The 22846-nt window shown below is 39.0% G+C and overlaps 1 protein-coding gene across 2 annotated transcripts in view; it reads right to left on the bottom strand.

Moving 5' to 3' along the window:
• grik5 (glutamate receptor, ionotropic, kainate 5) overlaps positions 1-22846 on the bottom strand; it is a 384618-nt gene that overhangs the window by 38141 nt on the left and 323631 nt on the right. Inside the window, exons 3-8 of one of the 2 annotated variants that reach the window (XM_051920882.1) lie at positions 16477-16641; positions 16288-16374; positions 15256-15421; positions 14983-15161; positions 14446-14499; positions 12123-12284 (exon numbers count right to left, since the gene is read on the bottom strand). In XM_051920882.1, coding sequence (XP_051776842.1) covers positions 12123-12284; positions 14446-14499; positions 14983-15161; positions 15256-15421; positions 16288-16374; positions 16477-16494 — 666 coding nt within the window. In that variant the 5' untranslated portion in view covers positions 16495-16641. Of the gene's footprint in view, positions 1-12122; positions 12285-14445; positions 14500-14982; positions 15162-15255; positions 15422-16276; positions 16375-16476; positions 16642-22846 lie in introns of both variants that reach the window. The other variant, XM_028822896.2, reaches the window with a different exon arrangement.

The raw sequence follows: 22846 nt of genomic DNA, 5'->3' as shown, positions 1-22846 counted from the left end.
CATTGCACCAGCACGACACATTTCACATACACAGCAATGTGGCTATCATCCAGTCTCTCAATAATGTAATATCTCCTTTAGTGTGCGTGTATTAAATGTGTGAGACTGCGATAGCAAGGTGTCTGAGAGGCTTGCAAATGCAGGGGTGGGGGAGTGCTGAATGATACCTTCCCTGAGGACTGACAACAGAAAGGGATCTGGAAGGAGACGGATGCGGGAGGCAGCCCCAGCCTTAGACAGAAGGAGCTGGCTATCAGTTATTCTCATGCTTGAATATGGGCAAGAGTGGTCATTCTTAAAGCCAGGGACTGCAAAAACAAATGAAATTCTTAACATCTCCCCAGAGCTCACCTGGCAACAAAACAAAGCAATTTTCACATGCATGATAAGATAAGTCACTCCCTCACAGAGCACAAACATGCACACACACAGAAACACCGAGTCAGTCACTCATTTCGCTGTGACTCAGAGTTGGCATTTAACTTAACCTGCACATCTTTGGAATGTGGGAGGAAACCCATATCCCGAGAGTAAACACACATAGTGAATAACCCGTGCCACCATGTCACGCCGGTGCTGAGGCTAATCAGAATTTCACCATTGGAATCTTGAACTGTATGTATTAAGAGCAGTATGAGGCATGCTAGTTCCGACTTCAGTAAAATCAGTCCTTGTTTAATTAACATCTCAGTTGAAATTATAAGCAAAAGATATGAATATGTCTCCATAAATTAAGTAAAACCTAGCATAAAGTATGTTGTTGTTTAATTGCTTATCAAACTACTGCATGTTTAGTTCCAATGGAGGTATGGTGGCACAGTAGTTATCACACCTACTTTGCAGCTCTAGGTCTGACTGTTGTATTAGTTGTCCTCACTTGCCAACAATGTCCAATCAGTTTAATCTCCTTATATAATGAGCTACCGTGGCTGTCCATTCATCTGTCCAGGATTTTAAATCACCTGTAGCTCGCAAACCGTATGAACTATTGACCTGAAATTTGGTACACATACAGTGCATCCGGAAAGTATTCACAGCGCATCACTTTTTCCACCTTTTGTTATGTTACAGCCTTATTCCAAAATGAATTAAATTCATTTTTTTCCTCAGAATTCTACACACAACACCCCATAATGACAACGTGAAAAAAGTTTACTTGAGGTTTTTGCAAATTTTTTAAAAATAAAAAAACTGAGAAATCCCATGTACATAAGTATTCACAGCCTTTGCTCAATACTTTGTCGATGCACCTTTGGCAGCAATTCCAGCCTCAAGTCTTGTTGAATATGATGCCACAAGCTTGGCACACCTATCCTTGGCCAGTTTCACCCATTCCTCTTTGCAGCACCTCTCAAGCTCCATCAGGGTGGATGGGAAGTGTCGGTGCACAGCCATTTTAAGATCTCTCCAGAGATGTTCAATCGGATTCAAGTCTGGGCTCTGGCTGGGCCACTCAAGGACATTCACAGAGTTGTCCTGAAGCCACTCCTTTGATATCTTGGCTGTGTGCTTAGGGTTGTTGTCCTGCTGAAAGATGAACCGTCGCCCCAGTCTGAGGTCAAGAGCGCTCTGGAGCAGGTTTTCATCCAGGATGTCTGTACATTGCTGCAGTCATCTTTCCCTTTATCCTGACTAGTCTCCCAGTCCCTGCCACTGAAAAACATCCCCACAGCATGATGCTGCCACCACCATGCTTCACTGTAGGGATGGTATTGGCCTGGTGATGAGCGGTGCCTGGCTTCCTCCAAACGTGACGCCTGCCATTCACACCAAAGAGTTCAATCTTTGTCTCATCAGACCGGAGAATTTTCTTTCTCATGGTCTGAGAGTCCTTCAGGTGCCTTTTGGCAAACTCCAGGCGGGCTGCCATGTGCCTTTTACTAAGGAGTGGCTTCCGTCTGGCCACTCTACCATACAGGCCTGATTGGTAGATTGTTGCAGAGATGGTTGTCCTTCTTGAAGGTTCTCCTCTCTCCACAGAGGACCTCTAGAGCTCTGACAGAGTGACCATCGGGTTCTTCGTCACCTCCCTGACTAAGGCCCTTCTCCCCCGATCGTTCAGTTTAGATGACTGGCCAACTCTAGGAAGAGTCCTGGTGGTTTCGAACTTCTTCCACTTACGGATGATGGAGGCCACTGTGCTCATTGGGACCTTCAAAGCAGCAGAAATTTTTCTGTAACCTTCCCCAGATTTGTGCCTCGAGACAATCCTGTCTCGGAGGTCTACAGACAATTTCTTTGACTTCATGCTTGGTTTGTGCTCTGACATGAACTGTCAACTGTGGGACCTTATATAGACAGGTGTGTGCCTTTCCAAATCTTGTCCAGTCAGCTGAATTTACCACAGGTGGACTCCAATGAAGCTGCAGAAACATCTCAAGGATGATCAGGGGAAACAGGGTGCACCTGAGCTCAATTTTGAGCTTCATGGCAAAGGCTGTGAATACTTATGTACATGTGCTTTTTCAATTTTTTTATTTTTAATAAATTTGCAAAAATCTCAAGTAAACTTTTTTCACGTTGTCATTATGGGGTGTTGTGTGTAGAATTCTGATGGAAAAAATGAATTTAATCCATTTTAGAATAAGGCTGTAACATAACAAAATGTGGAAAAAGTGATGCGCTGTGAATACTTTCCGGATGCACTGTATACTGCGTGATGTCTACTATCCGCTTTCGGGATGATGATTGACCTCCAAGGTTATTCCTCTTTTTATTTTTTTTTTTGTAGAATCAACTCTCGGCAGTGGTGAGCAGGGTGGCGCATGCGTACAGGCGCCATTCTCATTCCTAACAACCTTCGCTGTCACTTCCCCTACCTCTTCATATCTTAAATCATTCTTGATGCAGATTGAAGACTTAAGTGAAAAATTAAAGAAAATGTACTAAGTAATTGCAACACAAACACTGACTTAACCACTTTTGACATCTAAAAGATGCCAATGAAAGAAGGGAAGAAGCGGGCCGCTAGGGTGGAGAAAAGAAGAGCTGCTCAGGAAGCAGCAAGCACATCAACCTCTGAGCAAATGAATGACAAACGTACAGAGAAAGAGGATGAAAACTATACGTCAAGTGTATTTACTGCACGTTATCGTGCAGTCCGCTGTTACTGGTCAGCAATAACACATCTGTCTGATGTAAGATGGAGTGGGTGGCCCTGTGATCAACTGTGTTTAGAATTGTTTTATACTTTGCATCTGATGCTGCCTGGCATAGGATCTGACTGCCCAATAACAAAATAGAACGAGAAAATGCACAAATATTTAGCCATACTGTTATTATCAGTGTTTCTGTGTTTTACCCTGTTGTCATGATTGGGTCAGTGGAAATGTTTCTGACAGAAGCAGTTTAAAATGCGCTAAAATCTTTAGAACCCAAGGTCTCGCATAAAATATATGGACTGGTAAGGAAGAGTTGTAGCTGCAAATTTCAAAATTGAATGAATTGATGCAGAAGAAGATGAAGACAAAAGACACTGTATAGTATGAAGATTGATTGATCAGGCGAAGAAGCAGATTGTGCACTAATGTTTATCCTATGAAAAGGATTCTGGCAGTATATCAAATTATGAAAACAGGAAGAAGCTCTAACTGTTGGGTACCCAAATCAACCAAACAATGAATCAACAGAGAAAAACCATCCCACCTTACGATTTGACCAGCATGTGGTTGACATGGGTCTATGGCACAGAAATCTCAACAGTTTTATTCATAGGAAAACATACTTGAAATGTTTTGATAAATGCTTTGTTTTCTCAGTTTTAGCCTGAATTTACTGAACTCCACTTTACCATAATTTATATTAAAAACAGGACCGTCAAACTCTGCCCTAGAGACCTACATTGGGGTTTTGCCTTAAATAATTTCGTAATCTGAGTTAAATTCTTGCTGTTCATGAAATTCGTTATATGGCTATATGGTGTGTCAAACATTCCAACTAGCTGGTCATCAAATGCTTTTGTGGACTAAAGCAGTTTAGCATTTCTCAGTCATTTTTTGATTGTTTTTCATTCCAAGTTATTTATTGCAAAACATACTTTATGATGAACTAGGGGGCTTTGCCACCTGCTTGCTTCGCTTGCCAACCCCCTGGCCTGCGCTACGTGCCAGCCAATTCGTGTCTCTGCTGCTCGCGTATGTGGATTTCACTTTCACCAAACAACAATTCTATTAATTCTCGTGGATACGCCTCTTCATTGGGAAGAAACATTACTTTTCCCTGATGGCAACATGAATTAGACGATCTACAAGTCTCCAACTTAAAGTTTAAATCCGAACAATATATTCGATCTCAGGGCGGCACGGTGGCGCAGTGGGTAGCGCTGCTGCCTCGCAGTTGGGAGACCTGGGGACCTGGGTTCAATTCCCGGGTCCTCCCTGCGTGGAGTTTGCATGTTCTCCCCGTGTCTGCGTGGGTTTCCTCCGGGCGCTCGGGTTTCCTCCCACACTCCAAAGACATGCAGGTTAGGTGGATTGGCGATTCTAAATTGGCCCTAGTGTGTGCTTGATGTGTGGGTGTGTTTGTGTGTGTCCTGAGGTGGGTTGACACCCTGCCCGGGATTGGTTTCCTGCCTTGTGCCCTGTGTTGGCTGGGATTGGCTCCGGCAGACCCCCGTGACCCTGTTTGGATTCAGCGGGTTGGAAAATGGATGGATGGATGGATATTCGATCTCTTTTCGCTGTTCCATTATTTCACAGAGTAATAATTTGCATTTGTTTGTGCTAATGTGATGTTTACTATCATTTTTGTGAGACTTTCACATTTTAGTACTTTCATAATCTCTAACCCCTAACATGTGTATCGCGCAAATGTTTTTGAACCTTTTTACGATGTTCTACTTTGTCATCTACTCTTTGTCTTTTATTTCTGTCCCCAGGCATGGTTAAATCTCTTGGCACGAAGTCTCGTCTCACGGGACTTGAAAGTATCTCTCACGTCTCGTCCCAGGCTAAAAAATCTCCTCTTGTCCCAGGATTTTTTTTATATAATAGAGAGAAATGCAAAGATGCAAAGGGGACCTAATGGGATGTTGGATGCATTTTTATTTGCAGTTCATTATTAATTCCTGGCTAGTTAAGAAAAAAATTCTGAACATGCAGATGAGCCAAAAGTAAGCCAGCAAGATTCCCATTAACAGCAATATTTTTCTTCTAAATAGGAAATTGTCTACTAAAAGCCTAAGCAACTGCAGCTGTACAGAAATGGAATGTGACAGGCCTGATGTCATATAGTATTGTGCCAAACACCATTCACTTTCTGTATTTCAGCTGGGCTGGTTTTCAATTTACTTGTCATGGTCTTTAAAACAAATGTAGACCACTGCTCTCCTTCTACTGTGTTTACTCTTAAGTTGAGATGTCTGAGTCTCGTACACAAATATATATGAAGAGCATTTCTTTATGCAAAGAGTGAAGGGAAAGTCTAGTGGATGACAAATTTGGATCAAGTAGCTATTTGCTAACTGATCAAAGTCAACATTCTGCGTGGTTGCCTAATGAAACTTGTACATAAATTGGAGTAAAGAAAATCTGAAGATTTAATAAAATGAGGGCTAGTTGCAAATTAGTTGCAAAATGAAATGGGTAATGGAGCATTAAATGGAGGCTGGTTATTGGCAGCGCTTGAGAGAAGTCCAACCAAAGTTGTTAGGCCGAGAATGCAGACTTTTTATCAAAGGGCTGAACAAGCCTTAAAGAGTTAAGGTGTGGCATCTCACAAGAAAGCCAGCAACATATTGTTGTTTTTATTATCATTATAAATAATTGCAAGAATAGTATGTGGCACTGATGAAAGTTTTAAAACTTCAGATAGAGGAGTCACCATTTTTTCTTTTCACAATTTAAAATCTGCTCTCAAGATTGTGTTGAGTTTCCACTGTGGGCTTATAGCCCAGCTGCCCTCCCTGAGTGACTAACAAAACTGTGCATTTCATAAGTGCCTTTTTATTTTCACCTCAATATGTGAAATGCGATAATCCCAAAACACCATGTTACAGGAACGTAGTGGGTCGCCAGCACTAACAGCAGGTGAAGGCAAGCCTGGAAACTAACACACAAAGCTTGAGTGTTTTGTGTCTGCTGTGAAACAATTGGAATAGGGTAAGACAATCTGGCAGGCCCAAAGATTTGATATAGAGAAAGAAGTTCCTAGGTTTGAACTGTTTAGAGACTTCCCAGGACATATAAAGCAGACTATTTACAGCCCAGCAGAGCTCATCAGATTAGCAGAATGAGGCCAAGCAGTTATTCTTAAGAGCTGCAATTACAAAAATTGCTCAGCAGCATTCATGTGCAAAATGCCTTCTGTCAGTATTTACCCAATATTTTCAATTTGTATTTGATATAAATGATTTCTTTGTCATGATAATGTCAAATATATCAGTCACTGTATGAGTGAGAGAGGGATGCTCAAGGCTAAATATTTTGTAAACACTACAGAGTTTAATGTATTTAGTAGAGATTTTGTTCCCTTTTCTGTTGTAGAAATGGCCTGTGTGACAGTTCTTCTGGGGCTGTGGCAAGTGACTAGTTCTGGTGCCCATGGTCATGGCTTACTATGCTCTTGCAGTGTATGTGACAATAAAAGATCCCTAATCTAATCTAATCTAACCTGCATAAAAGATCTCTAATCTAATCTAATCTAATCTACATTTTTCACACACGCGATTCCAGTTTGCCACATTTACATCACCTCATCATAGATTTAGCCTCCATTCCTCCCCAGAATTGTTTCTTTACTGGTTAAGTTTTGCCACGGCTTGTAACAAATGAGGTTCTGCAAAAAAGTGTGCAGTGTCTTACACAGTGGCAGAGCTCTTAGTATGACATGAAATCGTGTGACTTGAGTACACATCTGCCATCAAACTGTTGTGTCTGTACACTATTCAAAATCTACTTCAGCGCTGGTGTCACATTCACAATCATGTTAATTCCACTGCATCCACTAAACAGTATCATCTCCAGACAGAGGAGCAGCTTCAGCGACAGACTGCTGTCACTGTCCTGCTCCACTGACAGACTGAGGAGATCGTTCCTCCCCCACACTATGCGACTCTTCAATTCCACTGGGGGGTGGGGGGGTTAACGGTAACATTATACAAAGTTGTTGACTGTTATACCTGCCTCTCACTCTCCACCTTGCACTTTTTAACTTGTACTGTGTTTTTATCACTCTTTAATTAATATTGTTTTTTATCAGTATGCTGCTTCTGGAGTATGTGAATTTCCCCTTTTGATTAATAAAGTATCTATCTATCTATCTATCTATCTATCTATCTATCTATCTATCTATCTATCTATCTATCTATCTATCTATCTATCTATCTATCTATCTATCTATCTATCTATCTATTGGACAGAGACAACTTTTTTCTAATTTTGGTTCTGTACATTACCACAATGAATTTTAAATGAAACGACTCAGATGCAGTTGAAGTGCAGACTTTCAGCTTTAATTCAGTGGGGTGAACAAAACGATTGCATAAAAATGTGAGGCAACTAAAGCATTTTTATAACACAATCCCTTCATTTCAGGGGCTCAGAAGTAATTGGACAAATTAAATAACTGGAAATCAAATGTTCATTTCTAATACTTGGTTGAAAACCCTTTGCTGGCAATGACAGCCTGAAGTCTTGAACTACTGGACATCACCAGATGTTGGGTTTCCTCCTTTTTAATGCTCTGCCAGGCCTTTACTGCAGCGGCTTTCAGTTGCTGTTGGTCTGTGGGCCTTTCTGTCTGAAGTTTAGTCTTCAACAAGTGAAATGCCTGCTCAGTTGGGTTAAGATCAGGTGACTGACTTGGCCATTCAAGAATTTTCCACTTCTTTGCTTTAATAAACTCCTGGGTTGCTTTGGCTGTATGTTTTGGGTCATTGTCCATCTGTATCATGAAACGCCACCCAATCAATTTGACTTCATTTAGCTGGATTTGAGCAGACAGTATGTCTCTGAACACCTCAGAATTCATTCAGCTGCTTCTGTCCTGTGTCACATCATCAATAAACACTAGTGTCCCAGTGCCACTGGCAGCCATGCACGCCCAAGCCATCACACTGCCTCCACTGTGTTTTACAGATGATGTGGTGTGCTTTGGATAATGAGCTGTTCCACGCCTTCTCCATACTTTTTTCTTCCCATCATTCTGGTAGAGGTTGATCTTGGTTTCATCTGTCCAAAGAATTTTTTTCCAGAACTGTGCTGGCTTTTTTAGATGTTCTTTAGCAAAGTCCAATCTAGCCTGTCTATTCTTGAGGCTTATGAGTGGCTTGCACCTTGCAGTGCACCCTCTGTATTTACTTTCATGCAGTTTTCTCTTTATGGTAGACTTGGATATCGATACGCCTACCCCCTGGAGAGTGTTGTTCACTTGGTTGGCTTTTGTGAAGGGGTTTCTCTTCACCATGGAAATGATTCTGCGATCATCCACTACTGTTGTCTTCCGTGGACGTCCAGGTCTTTTTGTGTTGCTGAGTTCACCAGTGCTTGCTTTCTTTCTCAGGATGTACCAAACTGTAGATTTTGCCACTCGTAATATTGTAGCAATTTCTCAGATGGGTTTTTTTTGTTTTCGCAGCTTAAGGATGGCTTCTTTCACCTGCATGGAGAGCTCCTTTGACCGCATGTTGTCTGTTCACAGCAAAATCTTCTACATGCAAGCACCACACCTCAAATCAACTCCAGGCCTTTTATCTGCTTAATTGATAATGACATAACGACGGACTTGCCCACACCTGCCCATGAAATAGCCTTTGAGTCAATTGTCCAATTACTTTTGAGCCCCTGAAATGAAGGGATTGTGTTATAAAAATGCTTTAGTTACCTCACAGTTTTATGCAATCGTTTTGTTCACCCCACTGAATTAAAGCTGAAAGTCTGCACTTCAACTGCATCTGAGTTGTTTCATTTAAAATTCATTGTGGTAATGTACAGAACCAAAATTAGAAAAAAGTTGTCTCTGTCCAAATATTTATGGACCTAACTGTATCTATCCATGTGTACTCAAATCCTATTTTTTTAAATGCAATTGTCGTGGAAAAAATCTTGAATTACATGAACACAAAGTGCTTTAACAGCAGATATGCATTCGAATGATATGATTATTTTTTTCCTAAATGGCATTTCATATACAGACAAGTTCCATGTTTCATTCTGGCTATGGCCTCAGTGTGTCAGCACCAAGCAAACCAACTATTTATTGTAATTTTCATGCATTGTCATGTCCGATTTGAGCGTTCCAGCTTCCAGTATTGTTCACCAACTCTTTCCACTTTGTGCTATCATACCTTTTCCACCCCCAATGGAAACTGATATAGGCTGTGTACTAATTACTCCAAGTTGTGTGAAACACTTTGAAAAGTCATTCTTGCTGATTTTATTTATCAGTTTACATAGCTGAAACCATGAACTGAGGAACAAACAGGGTTGAGTGATTGTGGTAGGGGCTCATATCTTCCTGTTAAGTTCTGTGTTGTTGTATGTTACATAACCTACGCCAACTGGCAGCGTTGTGCGTGTTGGTGAAGAGTTCAATAGGAGTTTCACTCTACTTTGCACGCATAACAATATATTTGAACTGAACCAATCACACAACTTTGCATTATTTAACAAAGCCTTAGATTTTTGACGGAGCCAAGACCACCTGCATGCCCACACTTCTCACAATGCCAAGCAACACTCAGCATTATGCACTTCTCTGTGGCATGGCGTATGTATGAACAAGAAATGAAAAAGGCAATAGAGCTAAATCATGATAAAACAGAATGTAGTAACACAAACCAATTATCGATTTCACAGCACATGCTGAGGAGCTCTTGCTGATGATATGGTAATAAGAGAAAAACCAAGGATGTTTTTGAATGAGTACAAGTAATTAGTTAAGTTTCAGTGTTTCTTCTTAGAAGACATTTAGTTACACCCATACTATGATTCCTAGTAATTTTAAATAAACTTCTGATTGATTATTTTTATCACACACTGTGAAGGACTGTGAGTGATGGTGTGACATTGTTTTAATGTCAATAACAGGATGAAGAGATGATTTCTGAAGGTGATAAGTGGAAACCCTGCTCCTGGGCTGCTGCGGAGGGAGATGAGCAGTGAGGTGAAGTGCACAATCAGTCTTCTTTGAAAATGGCTGAATCGTACAAAAAAGGTTTTACTTTATTTCTTCCTAAAATAATATGGGTGCATTATTTTACAATATGTGTGCAATCTCAAGATGTGCATCAATGCCTGATTACACTCTTAGTTTGAAAAGTGGATTTATTTGAAACATTTTGAGGCTTTTTTGTGAATCACAATCCTTCATCCCTATTTTAAAATGTTAAAACAGGCTATTTTTTTTTAATTGATAAAAAATGCTTCATTTCTGAACACAATTTCGTGTGTAAAATTAATATACACCATAATTGTGAGTAAATAACTTTGATTTGAAAAATACCAAACTTATCTTTTAACACTAGAATCCCTGAAGCCTATGAAAAAAGTTGTAATCCCAGGCCACCTGAAATTCCTTCGCACCTCTCCTTCTGCATCTTTTGTTTGGCAAATGTGTCGATCAGCACAAGAGGACAAGGAAATGCGAGGTAAGAAATGTTGAACACATAACTAAAACAAAAATTTTACTGTAATATTGACAAAATGCTGACGTGAAGTACATATTGTGTGAAGACTGAAGTCCAAATATCAAATAAACATGTGTGCTTTTATTCTAGAATATAACCAACAAAAAAAAATCATTCAATGTACATGTTGCTGTCAATGAGTTAAAAAGCCAAGCTCAAATGTCAATCGACAGAATGGTGATATATTTTCTTGGCTGGTGCAGAGATAGGAACATCTGTCTTATAATCAAACAGTCACGGGTTCAAATCCAGGTGCTCCTCATTTTGAGTAGTGAGCTGCTATTATTATTACTACAATATAATAAAAACATACATTTGATTTGAGTCTGTAACACCTGGTGTAAATTTTGGCTACTTGTAAAAGTTAGCACTTTTTTTTTTTATTCAGTTTTATTCTCTCAGTGACGTTCACATGGTACAACGAAATTGCCTCTCCCTCTCTGAGTTGATGGCATTTATCTCTATTCTTTTCACAAGGGCAGTGATGACCACAGTTGGTGCTGTTGTTGATGCCTGGTCAGAACTATTTGTTGTACCGGCAATCAAATATATGATGCCCCATGACAACTATCAGACTATCACGCAGCATTTGTGTTTTGCAGATTTGATTTGAGTCTGTAACACCTGGTGTAAATTTTTACTAACTGTAAAAGAGACCGCTGAAGGGATATAAGCAGACACACAAACACAGGTGAATCATGTCTTCTTAGTATCTTGTTATCACTTGAATTTTTTGTTTTTCAGTTTTATTATTCCTCATATCCTCTCATTTCCTGTCATCCTACATTTACCCAGATCATTGTAGATACAGAACACACATGAAGTGCATGTGTTCCAAATAACAATATATTATTTACCCTGTACAACTCCAGGCACCTCACTCCCAGACAAAGAGACTTCAGCTGAGAGAACTTCAGCTGCGTCAGTGAGGGTGGGATAACAGGCCGCTTCCTGCTTCTGCTGATCGACACATTTGCAACACAAAAGTTGCAGATGGAGAGGTGAGAAAGAACTTAAGGTGGTTCGGGATTATGCTTTTTTTGTAGGGTTTAGGGATTCTAGTGTTAAACTTGAATTCAGACAAGTTGAACATTGAACAATCACTTTACTTGTGGGCCAGGGCAGTTGAAGTTCTATTGCCTTGTATCTCATGAAGGCCAGACGAACATAATTCGAAGAAGGATAGGCCAAGCTGCTTTAGGCCACATATTAAATCTGAATGGTTTCATTTTCTGTTAACTCTTTAGTAGTTTAAAATGGACGGATAGATACACAAGTAAAATGAAGTAGATCGTCCAAATTTCAGAAGCACCTGTATACTCTGCTTATGGTGTAGTTCTTCAAATTTAATTGTATTTTTTTAACTTCGGAAATCACCCACTAAATATTTACTGCATGGTTTACATCATCATACAGAATACAGAAGTGGACAAAAAAGAAAGAAAATGCTCTCTTCTTATGATGAAATTCTCTCAAATAGACAGATGTTCAGACTTACGGCTGGTCCCGGGTAAGGACTAAGTTCACAGTTTTCTCTCCACGACATATTTAGACTTCTTAAAAACTCCACATAAAATGGATGGCTTGTATTAAACATAGAGAAGCCAACGATGTTGGAGTTATCATCTACAATGTCGTCCAGGTGCAGCTGTGGGAAATCCTGTGAGGGGGATGAAAAAGAGAACAGGTAAAAAAAAGTAGAAAGTTACAAGTAACCTAGTTTAGCAGTGCTTAATCTTGAGAGAACATAAACAATTGACTTACACAAAATACATTTAACATTTATAGTTATTCACATGTAAATATTGTCATGCTCGTGCGCATGGGAAACAGCTTGAAGGCTTAGGTGACAGTAGTTCTCTGCCGAGTCAGGAGGTGGCACTGTGTACTCACATCCTGTCTTCTTTACCTTCTGCAGAAAAAATGATTGACACCATTCCATCTGATGTCACGTCTGGGGTCTGTCCACCTGAACCTGCCTCTTCCTCCCAGAATGCCTTAGGTCCGGAGGAAGGATCAGCCATCTTGGGCAGTTTACCTGAGACAACCGCCTGGACGACTCATTTCTTTATGTTTTACACATTTTTTTTTCAAGTTTTTAATTATAATTATATGGGGTTGGCCAAAATGAACCCCAAATCTTTGACCTTGTCCCACTTTTCTTTTACAATATATGCAGTTATACATAACACCTTCAGTCAAATTCATTAACTTTATGTTTCCAAGGAAAAATTAAATAAACATTCTGAGATACCCAGCAGATGAATTCCCTATATAAAGATATGACTTTAGCAGTAAAATATTGCTAGCTTTTTTTTTTTTAATTGCATGGGTTGAAAGAATCTTGCTGTAAAAATGTATATACATATACTTCCTTCCCAATTGTGCTGCAGTACTTTTAATGTTTAATACATTTTATTACATTGGTAATTATCCAGGTGTGTGTGTGGATTTGTGTCTTAGTCCATCCCACATAGACAGAAATCATGCTGGGGGTTCCTACTCTGTGAATGCTCGTGTCAGTATATCCTTAGATTTCTCACTACTCAGAAATTAAATTAGTAGGTTTAAAAAATGGGAGATGTACTGCAGATTTTCTTGTTCTGCTGTGATAGTTAGCTACTGCCTCAAGGATCTAGAGTCCTAGGTTTCAATATGGCATCTAGCCATTGTCAGCATGGAGTTTTTACATTTTGGCTAGTTTCCCCTTGGGATTAATAAAGTATCTATCTATCTATCTATCTATCTATCTATCTATCTATCTATCTATCTATCTATCTATCTATCTATCTATCTATCTATCTATCTATCTATCTATCTATCTATCTATCTATCTATCTATCTATCTATCTATCTATCTATCTATCTAGTTCCTGTGTCAGTTTTTACTAATGAGTCTGGTTTTTCTTCTGTACCCCAAAGAAATATTTGTTAGATTAACAGTTATTATATATGGGCCTGTGTACGTGAATGTACATAATTGAGAATTTTTGGCCGTTTTTATAATGAAGATTCTTTTTTGTGATCTGTAGAATAATGTATTATTTTATGTGTCACACAGCATAGATTTAACTTATAAGTCACACAGCGTAGATTTAACTTAGAAGTAACTGAGTATAACTGCAAATATAAAGACCTAACAGTTATATTAGAAAAGAGATGCATCATGGAGTAGTTCTTATTTTTAGAATTCTTAACAGTTTCCACTCATTAGCAGACAAGACTGTTTCTTGTTTTATATTTGCTTGTATTGAAAGTCAGAATAGATTTCTGATCATGTATTCGGCCTTTCACCCTTGCCTCTGTCTTATGCTGCTCTTATTTAATATTTTGTGAGAATTGCATTCATCTGAGTACATATTTGGCATTTGGTGCTCTCCACATACTTTTTTACATGTTTTGTTTTGCCTTATAAACAGTGCGTCACTCTGATGATCCTCTTGTGTTTTTTCCATGACAGTTCTCAAACAACATTCTTAATGAAAAGAAAAAAAAAACTTTGGCGATGGTGAAGATTGAATATAATTGAAAAAATAAATTTCTTAATTTTTCTCATTGATCTGGGCAGTCTGTATTGAACTGCATGTGTGAGGGCCCACATTACAGCAGATGGCCAATCAACACAATTAGGAAGTTATTGTTATAAATATATATATACCTGGAATGACATGAGCTCTGAAACATTAACCAAAAAAAAAGGTGCTTATTTCCTCTTTGAGACCCAGGGCTGCAGCTGCAATGTAAGAGGTACTTAGAAAAGGTACAAAAATAAACTCCACAGACAGAGAGCATGAGTGGCTTCGGGCCATGGGCAGACTTACCATTGTCGTCAGGATGTACTTGTAAAAAGAAGACGTCATCCCTAGTTCTGCAGCCTGAGAGCAAGACAGGGAAAGAAAGAAAGAAAGAAAGAAAGAAAGAAAGAAAGAAAGAAAGAAAGAAAGAAAGAAAGAAAGAAAGAAAGAAAGAAAGAAAGGGTCAGCAATGCGAAAATGAAGCAGAAATGCTTGCCTTGAGACAATGAGTGCCACCATCAATAAAATGACATATAAACAGTACTTAGCAAGATATTGTGATTTGTTTATGTGTTGAAACACAGGATTTCTGTAATACCATAATTAATGTCACAATCACAAACATTTTGGAGCCTTCTAGTGATTTCTCTGCAGTACAAAATTTGACCAATGGGCTTCTCTATGCATACTCAATGCATTCACTTAGAAGAATGAAACACAGGCCTTCACCTTACAATCAGACATCAACAGCATGTGTTTAGCACATGTATCATCAAAGGGAGTTGAGTATTACAAGATCATGTCACCCTGAGCCCTGGCCCCTGTCTTATAATAGATGCAGACCTTTTTCAAGATGAGGTATGACACAGAGGCATTGGCATCGATGATAACAGTGGCAATCTTGTCATCACGGATCTCCTTCAGCAATGGAGTGGGGTCGTTGCTATCATCAAGCATGCGGATGGACAGAGTGTCCCTTGATATCAGAAAACGACGGACCAGCTCCTCAAGGCGCAGCAAGCCTACAAGAAGAAGCCAGAGTCAAGTGGTGCTTTAGCTTCCAGACAAGGGACGGAGTCACAGTTGGTACCTAACAGCATAGGCAGGTATACTTACACTCAGCTTTGGCACAGATCAGGCTGGCAGATGGGTAGCTGAAGAACTTCAGGATGGTGCCCACTGCAAGGCTGAGATCTTCATTGCTGGGGTATAGGCTGACTGAGGCAAAGCGCAGATATGGTAGCCGAGGTGTTTCCTCTGGACCGATTTTTACATGAGGAATCTAAGGGGAGATGAACAGCACAGCACTTGTACAACTACAACTTGTCAAAGACATGACATCATAGTAGGACTTACAATGTTGCCATTGCTGGTCCTCATAGAAATCACATCATGTGGATTACAGATTTCACCACGACATCAACTAGTATTTACAAAGCCTTATTATACAGCATCAAAGAACCATTTCGCTCAGACAGAATGCATCCAATCTCCATATATAATAAGAAGTGTACATTTAAAATGAAGGCCAAAGGCTTCAGGTGATCACTGAGGAAAATCAAAACAAAGGAAGCAGCTGAGAAGGGGTCACTTTAGATGAAAAGATGAATGTTGCATCTGGGAAGAGTGGAATTGTGAGAGGTGGTTTTGAGACAGAAGGATCTTCAATAACAGTCAGAAGGGAACTCTGAGAATGCAGCATGAAAACTCATGAGGTGTGAGTCAGAAGTGTTCAGGTAATGAGTGGGCTTAATATTGTGATCACAGCTAGTAAACACATCTGTACTGGAAAACATTAAGGGTGGCACCATTATGGGAATACATGACCGGCCTGGCAACAAATGATGGGTTTGAATATTTAAACAGAATGGATGTTGACTTTATGTAAAGTGTGGCACATGTATGACAAGTAGTCTTAAATTAATATAGTTCTTTTCTCAGAAAGCATCACAACAAAGCACATAATCTTGGGTGAGCTCAATTGATGAATTAACACCCTCTCCATTACGTGGAAGTCGCCTTCTTCTTTATTACTAGGTTGAGCTGTAGCTTTCCACAATTGAAGATAGGAGGTGATGAGTCAAAATGCATTTGTCAAGTTCATGGTGTATGGACACCTTAACACGCTGTTTTGTACCTCTTTCTCACCGCATATGTGACTGACAGTGGACCCTGATGCTGGGCTGGAGGCAGGGCCCAAAACTGAGACCACTCCCTTTGGCAATATCTGACACACTGTGAGAAGAGAGAAGACAAAAATAAAGGATGGTCAGCCATGACATTGAACCTTTTTTAGGATCCTTTATGAATCTCTTGCAGTTCTTAGATTATACTCACTAGTGTCTGTGGTTTCATACTGCGAATCTCTCTGCAGTTCAAAGATCTCCACCTCTACTCGTGCCTTGGCTGGCACCTCAATGATGCTGTTTATATGCTCTCTAGCCAGAGCTAGTGCCAGCCTTTCTCCTCGGCCACACACAGTCTGGTCATCCAGGATAGCAGCTAAGGGAGGGAAAGATAACATTCAACATTACACAAACATCTCTCATGTTGGGAAGAGACACTAGTGCTCCGAATGAAACTTCTCAGACTGTCAGCTGTGGGAGGCAGAATGTCAAATAAAATGAATCAAAAGTGGCGGGCAATTAGGCTAAGTGTTATATCCCAATAATCAGAGCCGCCTGCTTCAGATAACTCAGCCAAGTGAAATTTCTGAGATGGATATACAGCCTATAAGAAATAGAGAGAGATAGGAGGGAGAAAAGTCGGCAGTTTCAAATCAACACTCGTAATGTTTACAAGGTTTCAGTGGAGTGACCAAGATATCTGTGAGTCTTAAATTAACTCTGGTAGAGTTGATGTGACAGAGATGTTGAAATGTGACTACACACCTACTACTGTGGCTCAGCAACTGTTCACACACACACACACACACAAATACATTCACCAGACAGGAACAACTGTGCTTATTCAAAATCTCCCCAACAACCACAGACATTTAAAAAGAAGGATAATATTGTTCATACTATTAAAAAAAAACTATATTTAAGCCAAGGGTCCTTAAGTTTAGTGACTGCAGGTTTTTGTTCCATAGCATTCCTTGCTGATAACAGATCTCATTATGCACGTTGACAGCTTTTATTCTGCCATGTCAGGTCATTCTTATTTTATATTTTCCTTTTGTGAGAATATCATCCAGATTTATGGCCCAGAGTAGACTAGTAATTCTCAGTCCTTTACTTTTTCTCTTCCAATTCACTTTAAATATTTTATTAAAAATGATACTTCACAAAGAACACACAGGTGTACATGGGACCAAGTTAGATAGTGCTGCATCCCTTTATGAAATGGCTGCTGGTTTAGAATACAAGAAGTAATTAAAACAAAGAATCTTCTTCTTCTTCTTTCGGCTGCTCCAGTTAGGGGTTGCCACAGCGGATCATCTTCTTCCATATCTTTCTGTCCTCTACATCTTGCTCTGTCACACCCATCACCTGCATGTCCTCTCTCACCACATCCATAAACCTTCTCTTAGGCCTTCCTCTTTTCCTCTTGCCTGGCAGCTCCATCCTTAACATCCTTCTCCCAATATGCCCAGCATCTCTCCTCTGCACATGTCCAAACCTCTCTGACTTTGTCTCCCAACCGTCCCACCTGAGCTGACCCTCTAATGTACTCATTTCTAATCCTATCCATCCTCATCACACCCAACGCTAATCTTAGCATCTTTAATTAAAACAGAGAATACAGCTGTTTAATAAAAATAGCAATTAAGGGTTGTGAATCTTAACAAGTGAGTTAATGTAAATTGGACAAAAAAATATTGCTTTAGTAATATTTCTGCAACAGTAATTGGCTTAAAAGTAGGAAACTGAGCTGGCACAAAAGCCATGACCCTCCATATTGACCCTGAGAACCCCTGATTTAAGAAACACGTGTTTACTTCACTTATTCAGCCCTACAGGACGACTCTCTTAGAAACCTTTAGCAACAGACTGAACTCTGGAAAGGTACTGTAAGAGAAATGTAACTTCGTCTGCTTTACGTTTTAAGTCATAGATCATGTTTTTCTACATTTACAGCTTTAATTATACAAATGGCCACCTTGTAGAATGTAGAAGTATCACACGTATATGATCTCATTTCTCATTTTCTTTTCTATCTGCTTGTGTTTTTGAGGATGGCAAACTGGTACAGTAATTTGAAATGCTGACATAACAGCTACAGTATACTTTTTCTTTGTGTCTGCATGACCTTTCTTCAGGTATTCTAGATTCTCCCTCCATTGTAACCACATGCATATTGAGTAGATTGGCAATTCTAATGGGAGTAAATGTTCTCAAAAGTGTTTTTTTCAGACTGCTGTTCTGTTTAGTTTTGCTTCCTAGCTTGTACCCAGTTCTAATGAATGGGACAGGCTCCAGCTCTGTTGGACACTGCATTAGAGTAAAACCATTAACAAAATGAATGGTTGGGTTGCTTTGGTGATAACAAACTGACTAGGTCTGATCAGACTTTTCTATAACTAATAATAATCTACAGATAGTCATTGGAAATCCCAAACAAATGTCATACCATCTGTCCTGGAACTCATCCCAGAGGGCTATTGGTGTGCTTTAGAAAAACAAAAATCTTTGAAGTTTATGGAGAAATGTTATGAAGTATTCATAAATAAATCCAAGAAACCAAATCATTTCCTTCCATAATTGTAAAATAATGACCTGTTCATATTATAACTCAAAGTGAAAGACAGGTAAGGGGGTGTGTGGTTGGGGATGGGGTTCTCTTGAGGTGTAAGATATAACTTACCGATAACTTAATTTTAGTTTCTATTCTATGTCAGCGTTTCTCAACCTTTAAGTATTTGCGACCCGAGTTTTCATAACAGTTTTAATCGCACCCCCCCCTAACGTTTTTTTGAAAGGAGCCCACTAATACCAATTTGTTCTTTTTTAATTAATGATATATCATAGATGCATATTTTATTACTGTATACCTACTTAACTTTAATCGACATTTATCTAACTCTATATTTATTTTTCTAGTATCAGAATGTAGTTTAAGTTAATTTGTTTTGGTTTCAATAGATGTATTTTTCATATTTTCGATTCTTGTTTTCTTTTTTTCACATCTTTGCGGCCCCCTTTTTGTTACTTTGTGCCCCCCAAGGGTTGAGAATTTTTGTTCCGTAATTAATTTCGTAATTTCATTGTGTTACACAATGACAATAAAGTGCTTGAACGATTTAAAAAAAAAAGTATATCATACAAGGGGGGTTCGCACCCTGCTTGCTTTGCTCGCCAACCCCCCTGCCTGCATTACGCACCAGCCACTTTGTGTCTCTGCTGCTCGTGTATGTGGATTTCACTTTCACCAAACAACAAATCTTTTAATTCTCGTGGATATGCCTCATCATTGGGAAGAAACACAACTTATCCCTGATGGAAACACGGCATAGGCGATCTTCAAGTCTCCGACTTAAAGTTTAAAGCCAAACAATATACACATAGTTCTGTCTTATCACCTATGTCCATATATTCGATCTTTTTTTGCTGTTGCAGAAGAAGAATGTTCTCCTCAGCACCATGTATTTTGTGTGTTTAGTAAATTCGAATTTTTATAATAACTATTTTGTAACTTGCCAGTGAGAGAAGCTTGTCTTATGAACTAACAAAAATATGTTATTCCAGGGTTCAGGAGAAATAGTGTCCAGATGAATAAAATGTAAGCTGTTTCTTGTTTTTCCCTTTCTCAGAGTGAATGTTTCAGGGACAAGGTCACAAGGCTGCAGAAAGTACATGTAGTTTATGCAAAGGCATCCCTCCTGTGCTTAGCTTTGAGAACACAGACAATGCTTAGCTCAACAGACATATTGTTTAACTTTACTGTTTTGATAAGGATGTTCTTTCTGTCTTATTAATCATGAGATGCTGAATTATAAAAACCCCTCCTAATTTTTTCTCGGTGTTCAAATTGAGCTTTGCGGCAATAAGTTATACTCTTTTGAATCTCTACTTACTGTGACTCCGAATTAATAAAAAAGAGAATTGAGAAATATTATCTGCCTGTTGTCAGTGTGCCTTTTTCGTCCACACTGTTCAGTTATTTCACAGAGTAATAATTTCAGTTTGTTAGCACTCATGCAATCTTTACTATCAGTTTTTTGAGACTTTCGAATTTTAGTACTTTCATACTCTCTAACCTGCTCTGCATGTGTATCGTGCCAACATTTTTGAACCACATTTACAATTTTTTTACTTTGTCTTCTACTCTTTGTCTTTTATTTCCGACCCCGCTTGGAGCTGAGAGTGCAGGAACTGTGTCTGACAATAGCATTCACACAAATGAGAAGTGATTGGACCATAGGTGTGGTTGTAAATGTTTGCAAGGAGGGCGGGACTTGTCAAAATCTCTTGGCAAAAAGTCTCGTCTCGCGGGAAGTGAAATTATCTCTTGCGGGAGTTGAAATTAAGCTCAAGAAAGTCTCATCCCAGGGTTATTTACAAATAATAATTACAAACACAACTCACAAATATTAACACCTAGCATTTTGTTATACCAACAATAAGCAATTCATTTGCTCTGTTATGGTTTTAAGTATAGTAAAATTAGCAGCAACAAACATGTGCTTTTCTGAAGGTGACATTTTGCTACCGTGTACAGCAGTCATCACCAGAGGGCGCTTGACTTCAGAGGTCATATTTTTCCTTGGGGGTCACAACACCCTTTTAAATAAGGTAGAGAAATCTGTGTGGAAGACTAAAATTTTATCCTGGATTTGACTATCCCTGTAGTGAAGTCTGTTCCATTTATTGTTTGTAAATGGTGACTGACAGATACCTGCAGAACTGATTTACACACATTTGCTTAGGATAATGTCACTTTTGCAGATTCTCCCATATAAGCATGTACATATATAAAACAGTGTGTAATAATGTTGTGACTGGTGATCCTTGGAGTGCTGCTAATTTTCAATCATATAAATAAAAAGGCCAGTAATTGTCAGTGTTGAACTCTTTTAACCTATCAGGCGCTGCCAGAAGGCATCTGTATCCTATAATCATATATATATCTCATTAGGAGATGTAAAATGTTAGCCTTTGCAGATCACCATTGATTACAGCGTCAAGAGATGAACTTCAGAACAAAATTCCTAGAGAGTAGAACTAAAGGAAATATGAGAAAGTCAGATGGTGAGGGGATATGGACTGTAGCCAGGAAGACCTGCCTCTTGGAGATCCTTACCAGATAGACCTACAGTAGTCCAGCAAATGTGCTTTGGAATGAGGTCTCCTCCTAAAGTTACTCTCTTATGTATATCAGAGTCACAGTGCATACTGTATAACAAAACCTTAACTTTTTTTTTTGATTAAAAAATTTAAAATTAAATAAAGAATATTTTCTGCGGTGGGTTGGCACCCTTCCCAGGATTGGTTCCCTGCCTTGTGCCCTGTGTTGGCTGGGATTGGCTCCAGCAGACCCCCGTGACCCTGTGTTCGGATTCAGCGGGTTGGAAAATAGATGGATGGATAAAGAATATTTTGAGAATTTGCGGTTGCAGCAATGGAGTGGGGAGAAGTTCTTGTGTTAAATAAGTACATTTGTGGATTTTGAAAGTTAACAAAAGTAAACTCATACTCAGTTTATATGAGGAAATACTACAAATTTATTTTTTAGTATTACATTAAAAAAAAATACATTACAGAGGAATTTTTTTCAGAGTAATGATTCATTGTTTTGGATGGCATGAAGTAGAACATGCTCCAGCTCTTAAACGCACCACCTTCTGTAAAGCCTGTCAGTCTATAAATCCTAACAGCAGGTGAGCTGGGAGCAGGCTGCCCAAGCAGATAATTGCCAGGCTCCCTCGTTACGGTTAAAGGCACTAAAATTTAGAGCAGTGCCCCCTGTGACACTCTGTGAAATGGCTGCATACGTATCTGCTTAAAAAATTGCGTGTCAGATCAAGAGTATGCAAGGTGGTGTTGACAGAGACACACAAAGCACAGCAAAGTGACGCCTGTTGACAATGGTTCTTGTCACAGCCGACATGGCCTTTCACACGTTTCTGAAAAATAAGGGGCCTTCAAGAATTTCAAAGGGAAGCTGTAGTTGGAAAAGGCCATCACAGCTCGATGCATACATCAATCAAAAATCTGGGCTTTTGTCATGCGGTTATTCCCTAGGTATGCTGGGTAGATAATGTTGCTAACATCGTGGGGGTTTGGGCAAGAATGAATAATAAAGAGAATTTGTTAATTGATTAAATACTTATTTCTTAATAATACTTTTCCAGACACAGTATAATGTATACTGTCCACTAAAATCTATTATCTGATACTTTGCTTTAGATTACTAATGGTGGTGCTGAAAGATAATTGAAGATCAATTTTTAGAGAAGATGAGAAAAATAAAGAAAATTACTCTATGTTGACTAAAGATTGACCAATTTCTTTCTTTCTTTCTTTCTTTCTTTCTTTCTTTCTTTCTTTCTTTCTTTCTTTCTTTCTTTCTTTCTTTCTTTCTTTCTGTCTAACATTTGTTAGTAGAAATTATGATGCCAAATGCACAATATAATCTCACAAGGGTTGGTGACATCCTTTTTTCCTGTTACTGAAAATAGAAATAAAAATATTTCCAAAATTCTACAAAAGTCTTTACTTCATGAAACATTTGATGCTGACATTTTCTTTTCTTTCTATCTATC

Source organism: Erpetoichthys calabaricus, chromosome 17, assembly GCF_900747795.2.
Source record: "Erpetoichthys calabaricus chromosome 17, fErpCal1.3, whole genome shotgun sequence".
Taxonomy (NCBI): Eukaryota; Metazoa; Chordata; class Cladistia; order Polypteriformes; family Polypteridae; genus Erpetoichthys; species Erpetoichthys calabaricus.
This window is presented reverse-complemented; position numbering and strand designations above follow the sequence as displayed.